The following is a 16,293-nucleotide window of genomic DNA, read 5'->3' as shown; positions in this document are numbered from 1 at the left end:
CTCTATCTCTCTCTCAATTCTATCAATACTTTTTTTGATTTCAAACTAAAATCGAAATTTCAGCATCAATCCTTCAACATTTAGAAAACTATTGCTCTAGCATTAAACTTCTTTTATTTTCAATTCAAAACATCTTTTGATGTCCATATCTATCAAAATATAGATATCATTTTGATACTGTATATATAGATGCTAACATAAATGCAATATAATTAATATTTATAAATAAATCATATCACACAGAAACAATCAGACAGAGATAATACATCCATTTTGCCAACTACTGGTACACTGTATGTACCTTATATACTCAAACTTCATATCAAAGTGAAGAATGGTGTTAAACTATAATTTCTTTTCGATAAAAAGTTCCAACTTAAAAAAAAATTCTTAATCCCATCTAGAGGTTCTTTGTCTTTTTGATAATGTTCCATCTTCATTCATAGTCGTGTATGTATTTTTATCTTCATTCATCCTCATGTAGATTATATATCCAATACAACCCAGGAACAGCAAGGTACCAGGTCCCATAACCATTACATTCTATAATATCAAAGAACAATCAAGTTACAAATAGACCAGGAATCAACATTTTGTGTGTATACATGGTATAAAAATTTTTCCCTTCCTTAATTCGGTACATGTACAGAAGGTTGATCCAAAAGTAATGTCATAACTGCTATTAATTAAAAATCTTTAATTATCGAACACTTTACACAATTTTTTTTTTTTTTATCAAAATGCCTCTTTAAATTTTGACTTGAGTTTTTAATTTTCATTCAGATAAAATAATGTGCAAAATTTTCCAAAATATTACGATAAACACGTTAGGTCCGGCCTATTGCCGCACGGCAAGAATACATCAGACATCATTACTTAATTAAAGACGTTACTTTCTGACACTCATTTTCAGTTCACCTGCAAATCTTTCTAACCTCTCAGGTGTTTTTTTTTTAAATAATTTTACTGGCATTTGTATAAAGCTATAAAACGTCTTTTTTCAGTCGTACTATCAAATTTATTTTTAACTTTGTCCAAGTGAAATTTCTAAATTCGTTCTCTTTTGGTAGATCTTTTAAAATATTTATTTTTAGATTCAAGAGTTAATGGCGTTAAAGTTCGACTGATAGGCCGCTCACTTTCTTCTACCTGGGTTTAAATGTTGAAAATTATATATAAAGACTAAGCATAAAATTACCAATGTTTTGTTTGTTTTTTTAACGTCCCTCTCGAGAAATTTTCACTAACACGTGTCTAGAATCGCCAACATTTGAAGTTGGATTGATGCAATTTTTTTTTACCTATACTCGGCACTCAATGCCATTGAGCACGGAGGCAGGGATCTATTTCATGCCAGCACCCACTGCGACACAGGACCTCGGTTTATACGGACGGTCATTAAATGCCACAGTGAGATTCGAACTAGCAGCATAAGGATCAATTCTCTAGATCAGACGCTCGTACCACTGCGCCACGCGAGCGACAAACTATCAATGTTAATATTAAAGTCAAAAGATAGACGACAAGTGATTGGAAGAAGAAAGTGCGTGAGTATGATCGTCTCACGTCACTTCCTCTTTACGCAACGTTAGCTCTACGCAGGGAAAATGAATTATTATACGGATAAATATTGAAAGTTTAAAACTTAAAATACCGTATTCCTTTTAATGAAATAGCTAAAAAAAAAATACACGTCTCAGTCCATTGTTAAATTTCGGAGGTGTACATGTTAAAATAAAACGTATTTGGTAGACATACATGTATTTATTAATGCAAGATTTACGAATGACCTGAAAATGGGAGCCATAAAGCTTTTTTTTCGCATAACTACGTCGATGTCGTGTCCCTTAAAAAAAAAACCCAACAACTTAATATTTTTAAACAGTATTTAATACTAGTATAACTAAATGAAATTTTGTATTCAATTAAAACAGATAATGATAAGTTTGTAAAGTTATTAAATTATGAAAGATTTTAAAGTAATCGTGATATTACAGATCGGACATGGTAGATAGAAAGTGCACATTGGGTTATTTATTAAATTGCTGGCTTTTATGTTATTTTCTCTTAAATAAAATTTTATTTTAAAAAAAAAATGAAAAAGAAAACATCTTGATTTTTTCTCTCGAGAAAAAAAAATCTATTTTAGAAATGACAATACATAAAGTTTTATTTTCTTCCAAGTTTTTAAAATTCCTGTTTAAAATCTGAATGACGAGGCTTTTGTCTAGCATGAAATCCTGCTTATAATTCAAAAAAAAATTATTCAACCAAAAATGTGCCTATTATCAGACCTGTATTATTCTATAAACAATTCTAACATGTAGCTACAAAGCTTTCAAACTGTATTTTGAATATTGAATAACTGATTTTTTTTTAATGTCTGAAGTTTAAAAATTTTGTTATTTTCAGAATCTTAAAAATTTAACTAGGAGAGAAAAATGTAAATATCCTGTTTTTCCTTAGAATTGAAATATCGGGGGGGGGGGGGGGGTCATGACATTGAAAATTGAAAAGGTAGGAGGGGTTTTAGGTTCACTTTATCCCCTAACTTTGTCTGAGGGGGAATGTCAGAGTAACTGGGAGATTTTTATTACATCATTTGCCTATAGGTTTGAAATTTGCTGACAGGTATACATGTAACGTAAGGAAAATCCAACAGTACATGTTTAATTTTTTAATGTTTTACTTCTGAGATCAAATCTAATCATACTGCCTGATACACAGTCTAAACCGTGACATCACATGATATTGCATGTTAATTAATTATATTTTCGTCATCATTTATTTGATTTGAACATATTTTATTGTATATACTTTACAATTGGGATTGGGCAAAAGTTCTAAAAACTTATTAAAAACTTATTTATTTACATTGTAATAAGGTCTTATATGCTTCAGAACTGTAGCTCTGGTTGAAAAAATCCAGTCAGATAAGCGAAATAGCCACTGGTCCAGACCTAAGCATTGTAAAAACATCAACTTTGTTTAAAGTCACTTTTTTGGTAGCAGCAGGTAGGCCCTATTATTTTCATTATTATATGCATACCCCTAAGCTAAGTAATGGACACTGAACTATTGAAAGGTAGAAGATCTAGAGGACATGCAAGGATGGTGTAAATGATGTTGATGGTACAAATGCGCTCATCATAAAGGTCACATCGTAAAATACCTTGTTCTATCACATGGGCTTGCTCCCGATGTGTTATAACTATTTTTTTAAAATCATATACCGTAATAATTAAACCAGTTTTATTATTACCATGTATGATTTTTAAAAAATGAATAGTTCTTACACGCCGGGAACAAGCTCCTGTGGTTCTATGACAATAAAAAGTTCGAATTTTAAGCAATGGATAAATTAAACTTTTATGTGTTGTTTTATTTGACATTGTCACGTATGTTACTTCTGCCAACACTTTCTAACCAGTACAACATTGTAATTTTTTTTTCTTTCTACTCTTTTTTTCCTCGTTTCTTTCTTTCTTTCTTTTTTACTATGCTTGTCTATTTACATGTAGTTTCATACCTACTGTATATATTGTGTGTGTTGATCTTGACCTTATGGGAGAGGGCTAAAATAGGCTTTTGACTGCTGCCCGATCCCATTCACTTTGTGTGAATGAAATTTTGTATAAATAATAAATAAAAAACTTGGAAAACAATGAAACACTTACGGGTTTCACGTAAAGTTCAAAATTGATGGCTCTAAATGCAGAAGTGCTCGGTAGTCTTCTCCAACCAGGAGACTGAAACTTTTCATTTTGTTTGTCAATTTTGTCCTTGAAATCTGGTTTGGTATTATTTTCACCTTTCGGATCCATTGTTTATTTATGCTTTTATTCAGATTAGTCCTTTCGTTCACATTTCAAGGGCGCATCCATCTTGTAAATCCCCGTATGTAGGGAAACCGAACCCGACTTAATATTTCATTAACATTTTATTTGACATTCTTTTAAATTGATGTTTGAATTATTTATCCTTTTTTAAGTTACTTTTTAATTGAAAAAATGAATTAAGATATTCGACTAGCCTTTGGATTTCGATAGCTGCAGATCTGTAGCTCGTTGGTTAAAAAAATTGCATTTGATGAATGGTCTGAGACATATACATTTTTTGCACAGGCACTTGGAGACTGGTCTCCTTCCCCCTTACATTTTCTTTCTTTTTAAAACTGGGGTCGACACACCTTTTTCCTATTTTGGTAATCTAATATGCACTATATGAAATCGAAAATTTAACCCTTTTGTCTCTTTAAGTTGCTTTTAAATATACATTGTATCGTTTTTGACACATATACGAGCTAGTAAATCTGTCAAAGATGACAGAGCATGCATACCTGTATGTGATTATTTTGTAGGACAATAAAGTACAAAATGTCTTTTGTTTACAATTAAAAATTTGCAAGATTAGGATGACATATACGCTCTTTTCCCCACTTGAATATGTAGTGTATATGAGCACTTATAATATTTGTAGGTTTCAAGTGTTATCATAGTTCTTGAGTTTCAGATCTTTCATTTCTAAAGTAATTGTGGTAGTTTAGCGATTCATATATTCATTTTAAAAGTTTTTATTTCTAAAAGAGTAAATTTTCCATATTTTGCTTTTAAAACTGTACATAAACATAAAGAAGCATTTTTTAAAATACGAGAATGGTTTCGGAAAATGTTGATTGTTTTGTTGTGGAAGGACATGTATTATTAGAATATGTGAGGAACGAACGGTTAGTAACTGTGAGATGGCAACTTAAAATAAGGAGAAATAAATCAAGAAGCAGCGCGGTCTTAATTTATCGTGCGCAATATTTTAATTCTTCCACCCTTGATTGCATCTCAATCGGAGTTCCTCGGATGACTCGTACCTCGCACATAACCTCGGACGTCAACGGTGATCTTCCATCTTGCTGATTCAGTCATGTGATCTAATTTGAATTTCATTCAAATATTATACTTTTGAAATCCGAGTTACTTTGATGCATGCCCAACACTGTGTTCTTGCTTTCAAAGAATACTAACATTTGGTTGTAATTAACACGAGGAATTACACAAATAAAGAAACCTTTTCTAAGAAAACTTTAGGCAGAGCGAAATATGAAATGAGTGACAAGGCAGTTTCCGGCGAAGAAATGTAGCGATCTGATGCGTATTCCTCCACCTATCACATCCGAGGTTTGAATGGAGCGTAGCGGAGTCAGCCGAGGATTGCCGATTGATTGCATCTTCGCTAGCCAAGGGTTTCTGATACGCTACTCTCATAAACCCTTGGCCTACGGTGTTCATAAAAATCGGGATTTTTTTCCAGAGTTCTGATTGGATTTCAGTACACATCTGTCGACCAATCATCAATTGTTTTTTGTAAATGACGATGTTTGCGTTCGGGATACTTCTTGACTCTTTAATCTCGGAAATGAAAAACGCAAGTAAACAACGATCCGTAAGATAACATGCAATTCTATGAATAGCTATGGTGTCATCCAATATCTTCTAAATATGTGATTTAAGAATCTATATTGAAGCTTCCGATTTGTACTATAAGTAATAAATAAACATTACTCAATTATTGCTTCTAAATTATTCTTGAAAAAACCTTAATTTAATTTTTTTTTAAACATGTGTCTTTATTTTTGTCGATGACGCAATATGTGCGTACCTGATAGATTCAAGATCACGTGACGAAAATAATCCCGTCTTTTGACTTCACCGTATGCCAAGGGTTTATGAGGAGAGTAGCGTATCAGAAACCCTTGGCTAGCGAAGATGCCTTGATTGGAGTGTACTCCAGTAATTGACAGTATGTCAACCTCCCAGATATCGTTAAAATAAAATACTAGAAGAGTGCGTAACTTTAAAAAATACTTTGATATCAGAAAAAAAGACCTAAATAGCATTTATGTAAACAAAAGACTGCATATGTAGTTATTATTATTTGACATATTTGTTGATTGGATGATTTAATGCATATTCTGTATTCATGACTACATAAAATTCATTTCGTTGTTTACTTGCTAAAAATACTCATAGAGCACGTGATTAGGTAACTATAATACATTGGGTCATACGCATTTTTTATCGACTCTCGATATAACCTCGATACACGTATATTCACGCTGAATAATGAAATTTCAGGAAAAGGGATTTATTGTCTGTCGAAAAACCGATTTATTCATGTTTACTTAACTGAAGTATATGTGTAAATAAATATCAAAAATTTGAATGTTAATTGATTAAAGGTTATAGCGAGTAGCACTCCTAAAATGGTCTTTCTTGTTATTACATAGAATAGAATTGATTTATATTCGGACGAACAAAGTGAGGGAGAATATAAATGTATATATATACGCCAATGTATAATGGTGAGGTAAAAAAGAAATTAAATGTATTGCCATCCTGTGTCTGAAAATTTGGATCATTAAAAATTACGCCTATTTGTGCCTGTCAGCTATTTTTCTAAGTCCGAAATAGGTAGACACGTAGCATTGGGGAGGGGGATGGGGTGGTGGTGCCCCACTTTTCACATAGAACTTTTTACTAAAGTCCGGTGACACCCCCACCCCCTCCACACACACACACACATGCATACACAATTTATTTTCCTCCCTTATATGTGTCAAATAAAATTTCACACAACAAATTAAAGACTTATAATTTTGAGTCGTACTAATCTGCTTATTATGTTATTCAAATAGAAAATAAAAGGAAAAAAATTGCTGTAATTGAACGTTTATCATGCATCGGTGAATAAAAGTTTAAATTCTGAATTTTTACGATATGACTCTTACTCAACACACTGCTCAATGGTATTGCAAGAATAGATGTGTTCATTCTGATCTGTTTTCACTGACCCCTATTTATATAATTAGCTACACGGTGTGATCAAATTATTAGATTATCAAGTGCAGGGCTAGTAGCAATTCAGGAAAACTTTATTCTCTGTTCCTGGTATTGCTTACACGGGCTGTGAGAGCAAAGACAACTTAAGAAGGCTTTATTTAGTCCATATACAGTTTATACCTCTCAACGAGTACGACAAAACAGGTGAATTTTTATTGGATTATTAATTCATTTCGGGCTCGAATTCCTCCTATATATGACATAAATTTCCCTCTTGAGGCCTCATTGTTTACAAACAATAATACCTTATATTCTTCCGCTGGAAGAAATCAGTTATTTGCACAAATTGCAGTTTTATTTCCAAAAAATCTAATATGTTCTTACAAGAATAGGGGTTTTCATAAAATTTGATTCCAATAATAACTCAGTTTGAAATACAATTTTGACATTTCAACGGACTATTTTCTGTATCGTATCATAATATTATGCGATCAGCTGACATTGACCGTAGCGAAAACTATTGACAAAGAACATTGGTAAGATTTTAGTTACAAACATGACAAATTTTGATGATTTTCGTAATCACTCAATTTTAGTGTTATATTTGTTGAAATACTATAATAATTGAGTATAATTATCTGGAAATATTTCTGCTCAAATGACCTAGATGGTTCCTTTGCCGTTTTGTCGGATGACCTAGTTTCATTTCGCTCGCCATGTTTGTAAACAAGTGTCGAGATTACCAAATCAAAACATAAGATATTCTTTTAACAAGACATCTTTGCTGGTGGATCACAATGCAAAAATTATAACATTTATGCATAAAGGTTTCAGACACAAAATTATTAGTTGCTGAAATGGTTTTTCAAGGAGATTGTGATACACGTCATTGTTCAAAAATTAGGTCTACAGTAGCCCCTTTATTTAATCGCTTATAGTAATCGTATAGGGGTACACTGCTAGGCTGCAAATGCTTTGTACTCATTGTTACTAGAGTGGACTGTAGAAGTGTATGATTTTTAATACATGTACACATTTTTAGATAAAAGCGACGATGAATATGAAATTACCACCCTACCTTCAAGACGAAGTTGATGATCTAATTCCCTTTGTTAATGATGACATTGACTTTTCTGAATTTGAGTGGATGGCAGACCAAGAATTAGAGGAATTTGACAAACAAGTATGTATATTTGCTGGGGAAACTGTACATTATTCATCAAAGCTAACAATAATATGTACCAATTGTTTTCATATGTGGTGGTTTAATAGCTGCAATAATGTAGCCCTCTCCTTTTTTTTGGGGGGGGGGGAGGAGGGAGACTCTCCAGAAAACATCAGATTAAAACAATTGCAGCTAATGTGGCGGTCAGAGGGGTTTGATCGCTGGTGGCTGGATAGCTCAGTTGGTAGAGCACCTGACTGGAGATTCAGGGGGCTCGGGTTTGAATCCGGGTCTGGTCCGTTGCATTTTCTCCCTTCCGGTTACATTTGGTGCCATGCCATACCCTGGAACTGACAGGTGAGAGGCCTGCCAGGGATGAGCCTGGGATGGGGTCTTTGGGGGTCAAAGACCTTTGAGGAGGGAGGAATGTTGCAGTTAGCCAGGTTTGATCGCCAATGGCCTGATAGCTCAGATGGTAGATTACCTGACTTGAGTTTCAGGGGGCCTGGGTTCGAATCCTGGTCTGGTCCACTGCATTTTTCTCCTTTCCACACACAAAGATCTGCAATGGATGTCTAATTTAACTTTTGAAGTGTAGTAAAGGGAAGCACTGACCTTAACCTGAAAATAAGTTTATGTTCATTGTAATTATGTAGTATCGCGGAAGGGGGAGGCTGTCCCCCACTTTTTTAATAAACATAACCATTGACTATTGATTGGAATTGTTCATAGCAATATTGCATGAAAGGCTGGTTGCTTCTTGTTGTAACATTGTTAAATCATGGTAATTTGGTAATGTACATGTATTAATTTTATAAGATTTGTTTGTGAAAGAATTTTAAAACATAACCCCTCCCCCTTCCCCAATAGAATTAAGCATTCTTTGTCAAAGAAAGATTTTATTTTCTCTGACCGCCCCCTTTAAAAAATGATATTATTTGCCTGTATTGTAGTAAAGGTGATCGTTATTCATCAGGATATATTGATCATTTCCTGACTTTCAAATCATTCTCTTGTCATCAGGTAGAAGAGGAGTTTTGGGAGGGTGAGTTCATTGAGGCATGTTTTGAGGAGATGCTCAAAGAGGAGGAAGAGAGAGAAATGACATTTTATCCATCATATCCTGACCACCCCCATCAGACAATGGATTGTCCTAATAAGGTAAATTTATACTCCTTATAATGATAAAATAAGTGAATTACTATTACAGTCAAACCTCCTTATTTTGATTTTCATGGAATGGAGAAAAATTCTTATAGATATTGAAGATATTATGGATAAAATACATAAAGGAAAATATTTTAGGGCTTCCAACATATGCTCTTAGATACCCATTATAGTTCCCAAGATTCCAGAATGGATATCAACTAACCTTTTCATTTTAGAATAATGATGTTGAATTATGTTCAGTCCTTGATCACATAAATCATTCTTGGATGTCTTACGATTATCAACAGCTTGCTTCTTTAAAAATCTGTCTTGATTATTTTTTCTGTAATCAGTTTTAAATTCAGCATACCAGTACTATTTGTCTAAACATGTTTTCTGTTAATCTTTCAGGTGTTTTCTAGTAAACTGAACCCTAACGCACCAGAATTCATCCCTAGAAATTCCAAGAAAGGAAAAGCATAGCCTTGTGACAGACAAGTAGACCACATTTTTCAAATAGGGTTGCATTGAAACAGTTGTGAATGCATTATACCCTAATTGTCTTTCATGGAGAGAAAAAATTACAAAAAAATGAATACTCCCAACATTCTGTGTATGATTGCAGATCTGCATGTGTTTGTTTTTATATGTATGTTTACTGGTGTTTTGTTTTAAATCTGTTCAAATATCTCCACTAAAGAAAGACTGAGAAATGAGTCATGTGCATATTGTTTCATATTTTATAAAGTGCTATGTTGGTGCACATTTTTTCAGGTAGATATTTTTTTTTACTTTATGTGTGGGACACATTGAGGACATTTTGTATTATGAATGTCTATTTGTTTTTCGCCAAGTGCTCAGTTGCCTTTCCTTGTATTAGATATCTACTAATGTCATTTTTTTCCTGAAGAGAACTTTATAGCAAGAGAATTAAGCATTATTTTTTTGTTCAAGATAATTTTCAAATGTGCATTATTGATAATTAGATAAACTGGAGGAATGATTTTAATATATAGATTTGTAATGAAAGAAAATGTACATTGCAAATACATATACACCCTAACATTGAAAAAAAGTGTAATATATAAAATCATTTACTAATGTAACATGAAATTGTATAAAAAGTAGACTATGAAACAATTAAATGAATTTCAATCTATATGATGAAATATAATTTGAGAAAAAAATATATCTACTTTAAAACATATTATTTCCTCCAGTTTAACCGCAAGTATCTGTTTGGTCATTATTGAACAAAGCTCCAGTCATTTCACAGTCATGACCCACTGTTATCAATACTTATAATCAGTACAATGAGATGTATTTGTATAGATCTGTCAGTTCAAAACTGTCAATTTCATTGTAGGTGCCTTTTAATTTTCAAATGGCTTCATGTTATTATTTTTTTCCACTTTATTGTTTTTTTTATATTATCACATGGTGCCAACTGACAGTTTTTTAGGAATAAATTTTTTTTGAAACAAAAAAAAAAATTGTGTATTTTATGGTGATTTGAAGTACATGTAAGGCAGAGGCAAGAAATATCAGGGAATTTTCTTCTGACAGATGCTCCTTGATCAATCCCAGCGGTCATTATTTTTCAGTAAAATGAGTAAATTGTGGTGAGACAGTGACTGAATTTATCTGTTAAAAAAAATCTTTGGTTGTCCTCTCCCTAAAAACTGGCTAAAAATGACCTGACTCAAAACTTTTTCTAACGTCTTTGAAACATTTTTTCCCCAGAAAATAAATTTTGAAAATTCAGCATTGATATTGAAATTTCCTGAGTGGTGGGGTGGTGAAATTTCCCACCTGCTTACCAATACAAATTTTTCACCATGCAGATTCAGGAGATTGCAAACGAACATTATTATATCCTCTCCACACACCCCACCCCACCCCCGCTTGAGAAGTGATCGGGATGTTCGTCCGTCTGTACGCCCGTCTAGCTGTACGCCCCTCCGTTACGCTTTGGAGTCAGTACCCATCTCTAATCCGCAAGTCCTCTGTGAAAGAGGAAATTCAGTGAATGAAATTTAATGAGATTTTCACAGATTCTTTGTTACGTAGTGCCATTGTACACCTCCTATTTATTTTACTTTTTGATCGGAAATACCGGTACATGTATACGTAAATTTCGGGTTTTCCATAGCAAAACGTTGACACTGCCATTTTTCCCTAATATTGAAGGGTACCCATCTCTTATCCGTAACCCCTCCACTGAATAAAATATAATGATTCTTTTACAGATTCTTTATTGCATAATGCCATTGTGCACCTCCTATTTTACTTTTTAATTTGACTTATATTTCGGGTCTCCTAGAGCAAAACATGGGCTTTGCTATCTTAATCATATGGGAGTCGGGGGTATCATTTAGTGAGCTCAGTACTCACAGTACCTCTAGTTCTTAAGTTAGTATGTTCAATATGTTTTTCCCCCGACGAGACTGAGCGTTTCCCTAAAAACCTGTCGGCTACATATCTAGATTCCAAAAATATGGTCCTGGTGATTAATTAAGAGCATGTTCAGGAAAGAACTGCAATTTAGACTTTCCGATAAGGAAATTCGACTAAAGTTCGATAGCACAATGTGGAAAAAAATTGAGTTTGGTGTTCACAACTTCATTTAATGAAAGCTAAGGAAATTTTTAGCACTCAAAGTGATTTGATCAATTAACCCTGAATATATATTTCTGAAGTTTCTTTTTCTCCGAAGAGAAATGTATAATATGCGTGTGAATAATTCGAGCATGAGTGAAAAAATCTTTTAAAAGTTAATATATACTTTCAACAGTCAGAACCTGTCGGAAGGGATTTGTGCGTAATTATTCGACTTTCGATATTATCATACCCCTCGCTTGAAAAGCGGGAGGGTATATTATAAGTAATCGGTATTTCCGTCTGTACGTCCGTCTGTTACGCTTTGGGGTACCCATCTCTTATCCGCAACTCCTCTCATACCACTGAATGAAACTTGATGAAACTTTCACAGAATCTTTATTACATTTTGCAACTGTGCACCTCCTATTTTTCTTTTTAATCCGACACATATTTTGGATTTCCCATACCAAAACATGGACACTGCCATTATATTTATATATGAGAGGCGGGGGTATAATTTAGTGAGCCCATTGCTCAAAGTACCTCTAGTTTGATATTATTTTCATTAAATTATTATCATCATCCGCATATAATACATATATGTATATACAGTGCAGGGAAGTAATTTTGTTACAGCATCAATGCTGATTTTGGTGCTTCCTATGCTTGCTGATTTTGATGCTTCCTTTGCTTGCTGATTTTGATGCTAGTTATCCTTATCCTGATCCTGGTTTGATCCTTATCCTGATGCTGGTTTGAAACTAGGTCAATGCTAGTAATGCTACCGGAAGTAGGATTATCCTGTCGGAAGTGGATAATTCAAAAACAGCATCAATATTTTAAGCCATTAAAAATAATTTTTGGGGTAATTTTTATTTGTAATTTGTATTAAATGACTTTCCTTTATCTGTTTTCACTTTGGTCAATGCTAGTTCTATCCTTTGCTTGCTGATGCTGATCCAAGTAATGCTGTTTTTTTAAATGCTGATGCTGATGCTAGTTCTATCCTGATCCTACTTATGCTGATCCTGATGCTGGTTTATGTAACAAAATTAGTTCCCTGCACTGTAAATACCCATATGTAGAATATTATGAAAATTAGGTTTCCTGAGAAATTCATTCAAGTTTATATTATATCAACCACTTTTTTAAACTTTGAAGTATAGACAAAACAAATCAAATGCATTTGTAGTCAAATTTGACTGTTTTGCAGAATTCCTGAAATTTGTTTTATATAAAGAAGAGAAATTTTTAATAAATTAGAAAATAATTCGTTATTTTCTTTTATATTAATAATCAACAAAACATATATAACAATAATTAAATACATTTACGTAAAATTAAACAAGTAGAGGCACCTTAAAATTAACGCAATTATACATACACATAGATCTGCAATCAACATGTCCATCTATGAACAAAAATACATATTTAACAAAAATGACCGGGATTCAAATAACGAGACTTTTTGGCCTTTACGCTTTATACATATAAATGTATTTGATATTTTTTCTCAGTTGGCAGCTGTGCTAAATCAAATTCCCCTTGTTCGAGCAAGGAGTTGTCGCTTCGATGATAAATTGAAGTAGTTGGGCAAATAGCTAGGTTTTGAGTTTCAAAGCTCAAAAGATAAACCGAAACGCACAAACATCAATCAAAGAGGATGTTCTACTTGAACCTCTGGTTCAGGTTATCTATATATTTGTAATTCACATGTAAAATCCAATTTTTCAAAAATGTTAACTAAAACTGACTACAGATAGGCCTTCCTATCTTAGGTAGCTCTCCAACCGCTTTTGAGTTTGTTGAGTTTCTTAATTTGGAAATTTCCCAGACAGAAGGGTTCATCTCTGAGGTCATCCTCAGTCAAGCATGCGATAAAAGTCCCATCAACCTTCTCCTCCTTACAAACGTCTGCTAGTTTATCCAGCTTGTATTCTCTCAACAGATGGCACAATGCCTCTACACCTAACTTCTCTAAAGAGTTCTCGGCTGCTTCAACAGAAGGATTAAGTGAATCCGTCGGAAGGGACATTGACCTCGGCGGAACTGAAACAACCGGCTCACTGACCTTAATGGCCGCGACGGGCATCGTTCTGCATTTCTCTTTTGTTCGCGGAGGAATGTTAGGACTATGCACTCGGGGCGGGAGTGCTATATCTGGTGTCGGACTTGCTCCTCTTGGCGGATGTGCACTGTGAGTTACAGGACTAGAAACTCTTGGAGGCTGGGCAGGATGTGCCTCTTCACTGCTGGTTCCCTCTTTTTCGCTGGTTTGAGGTGGCTTGGGAGAAGATGGTTTCCAAAGTTCGATGTATTCTTCATCAATGCCTGCATGGGCTGATCGGCCAGTATCAAGGTTAGATCCTTCATTAGCTGATTAAGAATTAAAATGCATTCAATAAACAACGAAATAAAATGCAAAATTTCAATTTCCTAGCATTGAAAACAAGTCATGATTTTTACTAGTACAACATGCGCAAGTTGAGAGGTGTGTCTGGTAATATTTCGTAAAGAAACTGAGCCAATCTATAACATCAGCTAAATAATAATTATAATAAAAGTTTGTTTTTTATATGACATATCACTGTATATATCTTTAATCAAATGCAAGACTTTTGTGTTTATATTTCATATAAACCATATACTTGCCTTTTATCTCTCGTTTCTTTTCAATTCCTTTAATAACGTACGTTTGGGTATCATTGAACAATGACGCCTCAGGAACCACATAAAAAGGACAGAATGTGTCTATCTCCTCAACCGAGTTTTCTAAAACCTCCACATATACGGAGGTCAGGTCTAAATTTTCCAGAAGCTCGCAAACAACATTCGAGCACTCCTGCACGAAATTATCAACACACACTAAATTGCACTTTCCTAGGTCCGCAAGAAAAAGCATTTTGTTCGAAAGAGAAGACGCAAAAATTTCATTTTGAAACTTTTGAGTGGCTATTAAATGTTGATCAATTTTTCGGTTGCAGAATTTCACTTTCCTAGGCAAGTTGAAACGTTCGACAATATCCTGCATTGTATATTTTTCAGTGTCTTGAATAATTTCCATCACACACCTTATAGCATTGGGCAAGACAATTTCAAGACCAGACTTTGGACCCTCTTTGACAGAACAACACAACATTTCGCCATGTAGTTCTTGTGCATTTGTATAGTCCTCTCCAGACTTTCCAGAGAAATTTCCTTTGTACTCCCGAATTTCCTTCACTTCCAACAAACTTTTCTTTTCTACTCGGATGCTTTCACATTCTCCATCTTTCTCACAAATTGCAAATACATCCGAGGCTGGAATAATATACCTTGGAAATTCTTTAATTAACATTTCGACTTCATTGTAAGTTTTCCCCAGACAATGAATATCATAGAAGAGTTCCGAGGTGTCCCAAGGTATGAACCCCAGGTTCTGTTTTAAATCTCGGGACAAATTCGATGCTATGCAATCCTTGACAATCACTTGCTTTTCACACGAAAAAACAACAAAACATTCACCAGCCTTAAACGTCTTCCATTTTGGAATTTGCAAACTTCCCTCCGTCATCTTGAAAACTTTTGGCAGGCTATTGTTCTCAAGAGCATGGAGGAGAGAGATTTTCTTCTCCGCCATTTTGGATATGATTAAAAACTTTGAAAACGGAAGCTTATAAATCCTTTGCCTTGTCCCTGGCTTTCTATATCAGACAAATACACAGAAATTAGTTTACGTTTAGTCAATGGACTAACAAGGAAGTATTCTTGCCGAATCATGGGGCACACAGCCTAGTGTTGATAAAAAACGTACAACTCAGCGCTTTATATAGGCTAGAGATACTTTTCGATCAAACGGTACTTCCTGTAGCAAACAAGAGATACATTCAAAATAAATTACACATAATTACTTGGCTTAAGTGTTGTACGTATGATCTAAATTTGTATTGGATTTACAATTTTGAATACACTGTTTTAAAATACAAATATACAAATGTAAAAATATATTTATAGAAGGGATGGTCTGCATCCAACCTAAGTAGACATAAACTACAACTCACTTTCACGAATAAATGAATACCACTTTTTTTAACCATTTGAATACCATTTTTGTGTGCATGTATACTCGCACATAAAAATATACATGGAAACGCCACAATGAGACTTCAAAGACGTGAAGGTTATAACGTTTACTCAAGTAATAAAAAAAAATCTACTTTGAAGAAGAAAAAAAATTAAACTACCCACGAATTCTTCCAAAGTGCGATTGGGATACTGAAAAAAAAATTACAGCAGTTCAGGAAACTTGGTAAAATGCATCATGTTACGCCCTTTTGACACCCGCCCCACGGCGAAATTAAAATAAAAATTCTGAATTTCATTTTATTGCACATTTACAAGACACTCTTAATCACCATCCAAAGGATGAGGTGGCTACGGCAAAAAGGAATCCGCGTATCAATTTTGAAAAGAAAAATGTTTTTTCATCAGGGTGAAAATCGAAATTCAAAAAATTTATTGCACGCGTCTAAAAGACATTTCAATTCAACAATCCAAAATATTTAT

General features: G+C 33.9%; 3 protein-coding genes across 3 annotated transcripts; 1 reads left to right on the top strand and 2 right to left on the bottom strand.

The window, feature by feature from the left end:
• Positions 1-95: 95 nt before the first annotated feature.
• On the bottom strand, positions 96-3,900 carry LOC134267021 (small integral membrane protein 8-like). Its single transcript, XM_062749250.1, has 2 exons — positions 3,678-3,900; positions 96-543 (listed from the first exon to the last, which is right to left on the bottom strand). The coding sequence occupies exons 1-2, from the start codon at positions 3,822-3,824 to the stop codon at positions 391-393; spliced, it is 300 nt and encodes a 99-aa protein (XP_062605234.1). The 5' UTR covers positions 3,825-3,900; the 3' UTR covers positions 96-390.
• Positions 3,901-7,311: 3,411 nt separating this feature from the next.
• On the top strand, positions 7,312-10,775 carry LOC134267026 (polyadenylate-binding protein-interacting protein 2-like). Its single transcript, XM_062749256.1, has 4 exons — positions 7,312-7,369; positions 7,876-8,016; positions 9,022-9,159; positions 9,559-10,775. Exons 2-4 carry the CDS (start codon positions 7,888-7,890, stop codon positions 9,628-9,630), a joined length of 339 nt encoding a protein of 112 aa, XP_062605240.1. The 5' UTR covers positions 7,312-7,369; positions 7,876-7,887; the 3' UTR covers positions 9,631-10,775.
• Positions 10,776-13,018: 2,243 nt separating this feature from the next.
• On the bottom strand, positions 13,019-15,555 carry LOC134267025 (uncharacterized). The gene is made up of 2 exons (XM_062749255.1): positions 14,401-15,555; positions 13,019-14,124 (listed from the first exon to the last, which is right to left on the bottom strand). The coding sequence occupies exons 1-2, from the start codon at positions 15,365-15,367 to the stop codon at positions 13,523-13,525; spliced, it is 1,569 nt and encodes a 522-aa protein (XP_062605239.1). The 5' UTR covers positions 15,368-15,555; the 3' UTR covers positions 13,019-13,522.
• Positions 15,556-16,293: the final 738 nt, after the last annotated feature.

This window comes from Saccostrea cucullata, unplaced genomic scaffold (assembly GCF_032062105.1).
Source record: "Saccostrea cucullata isolate Sc308-1 unplaced genomic scaffold, CSIRO_AGI_Scuc_v1 ctg248, whole genome shotgun sequence".
Classification (NCBI taxonomy): Eukaryota; Metazoa; Mollusca; class Bivalvia; order Ostreida; family Ostreidae; genus Saccostrea; species Saccostrea cuccullata.
The sequence above is the reverse complement of the archived record's forward strand: the minus strand, read 5'-3'. Positions and strand labels throughout refer to the sequence as shown.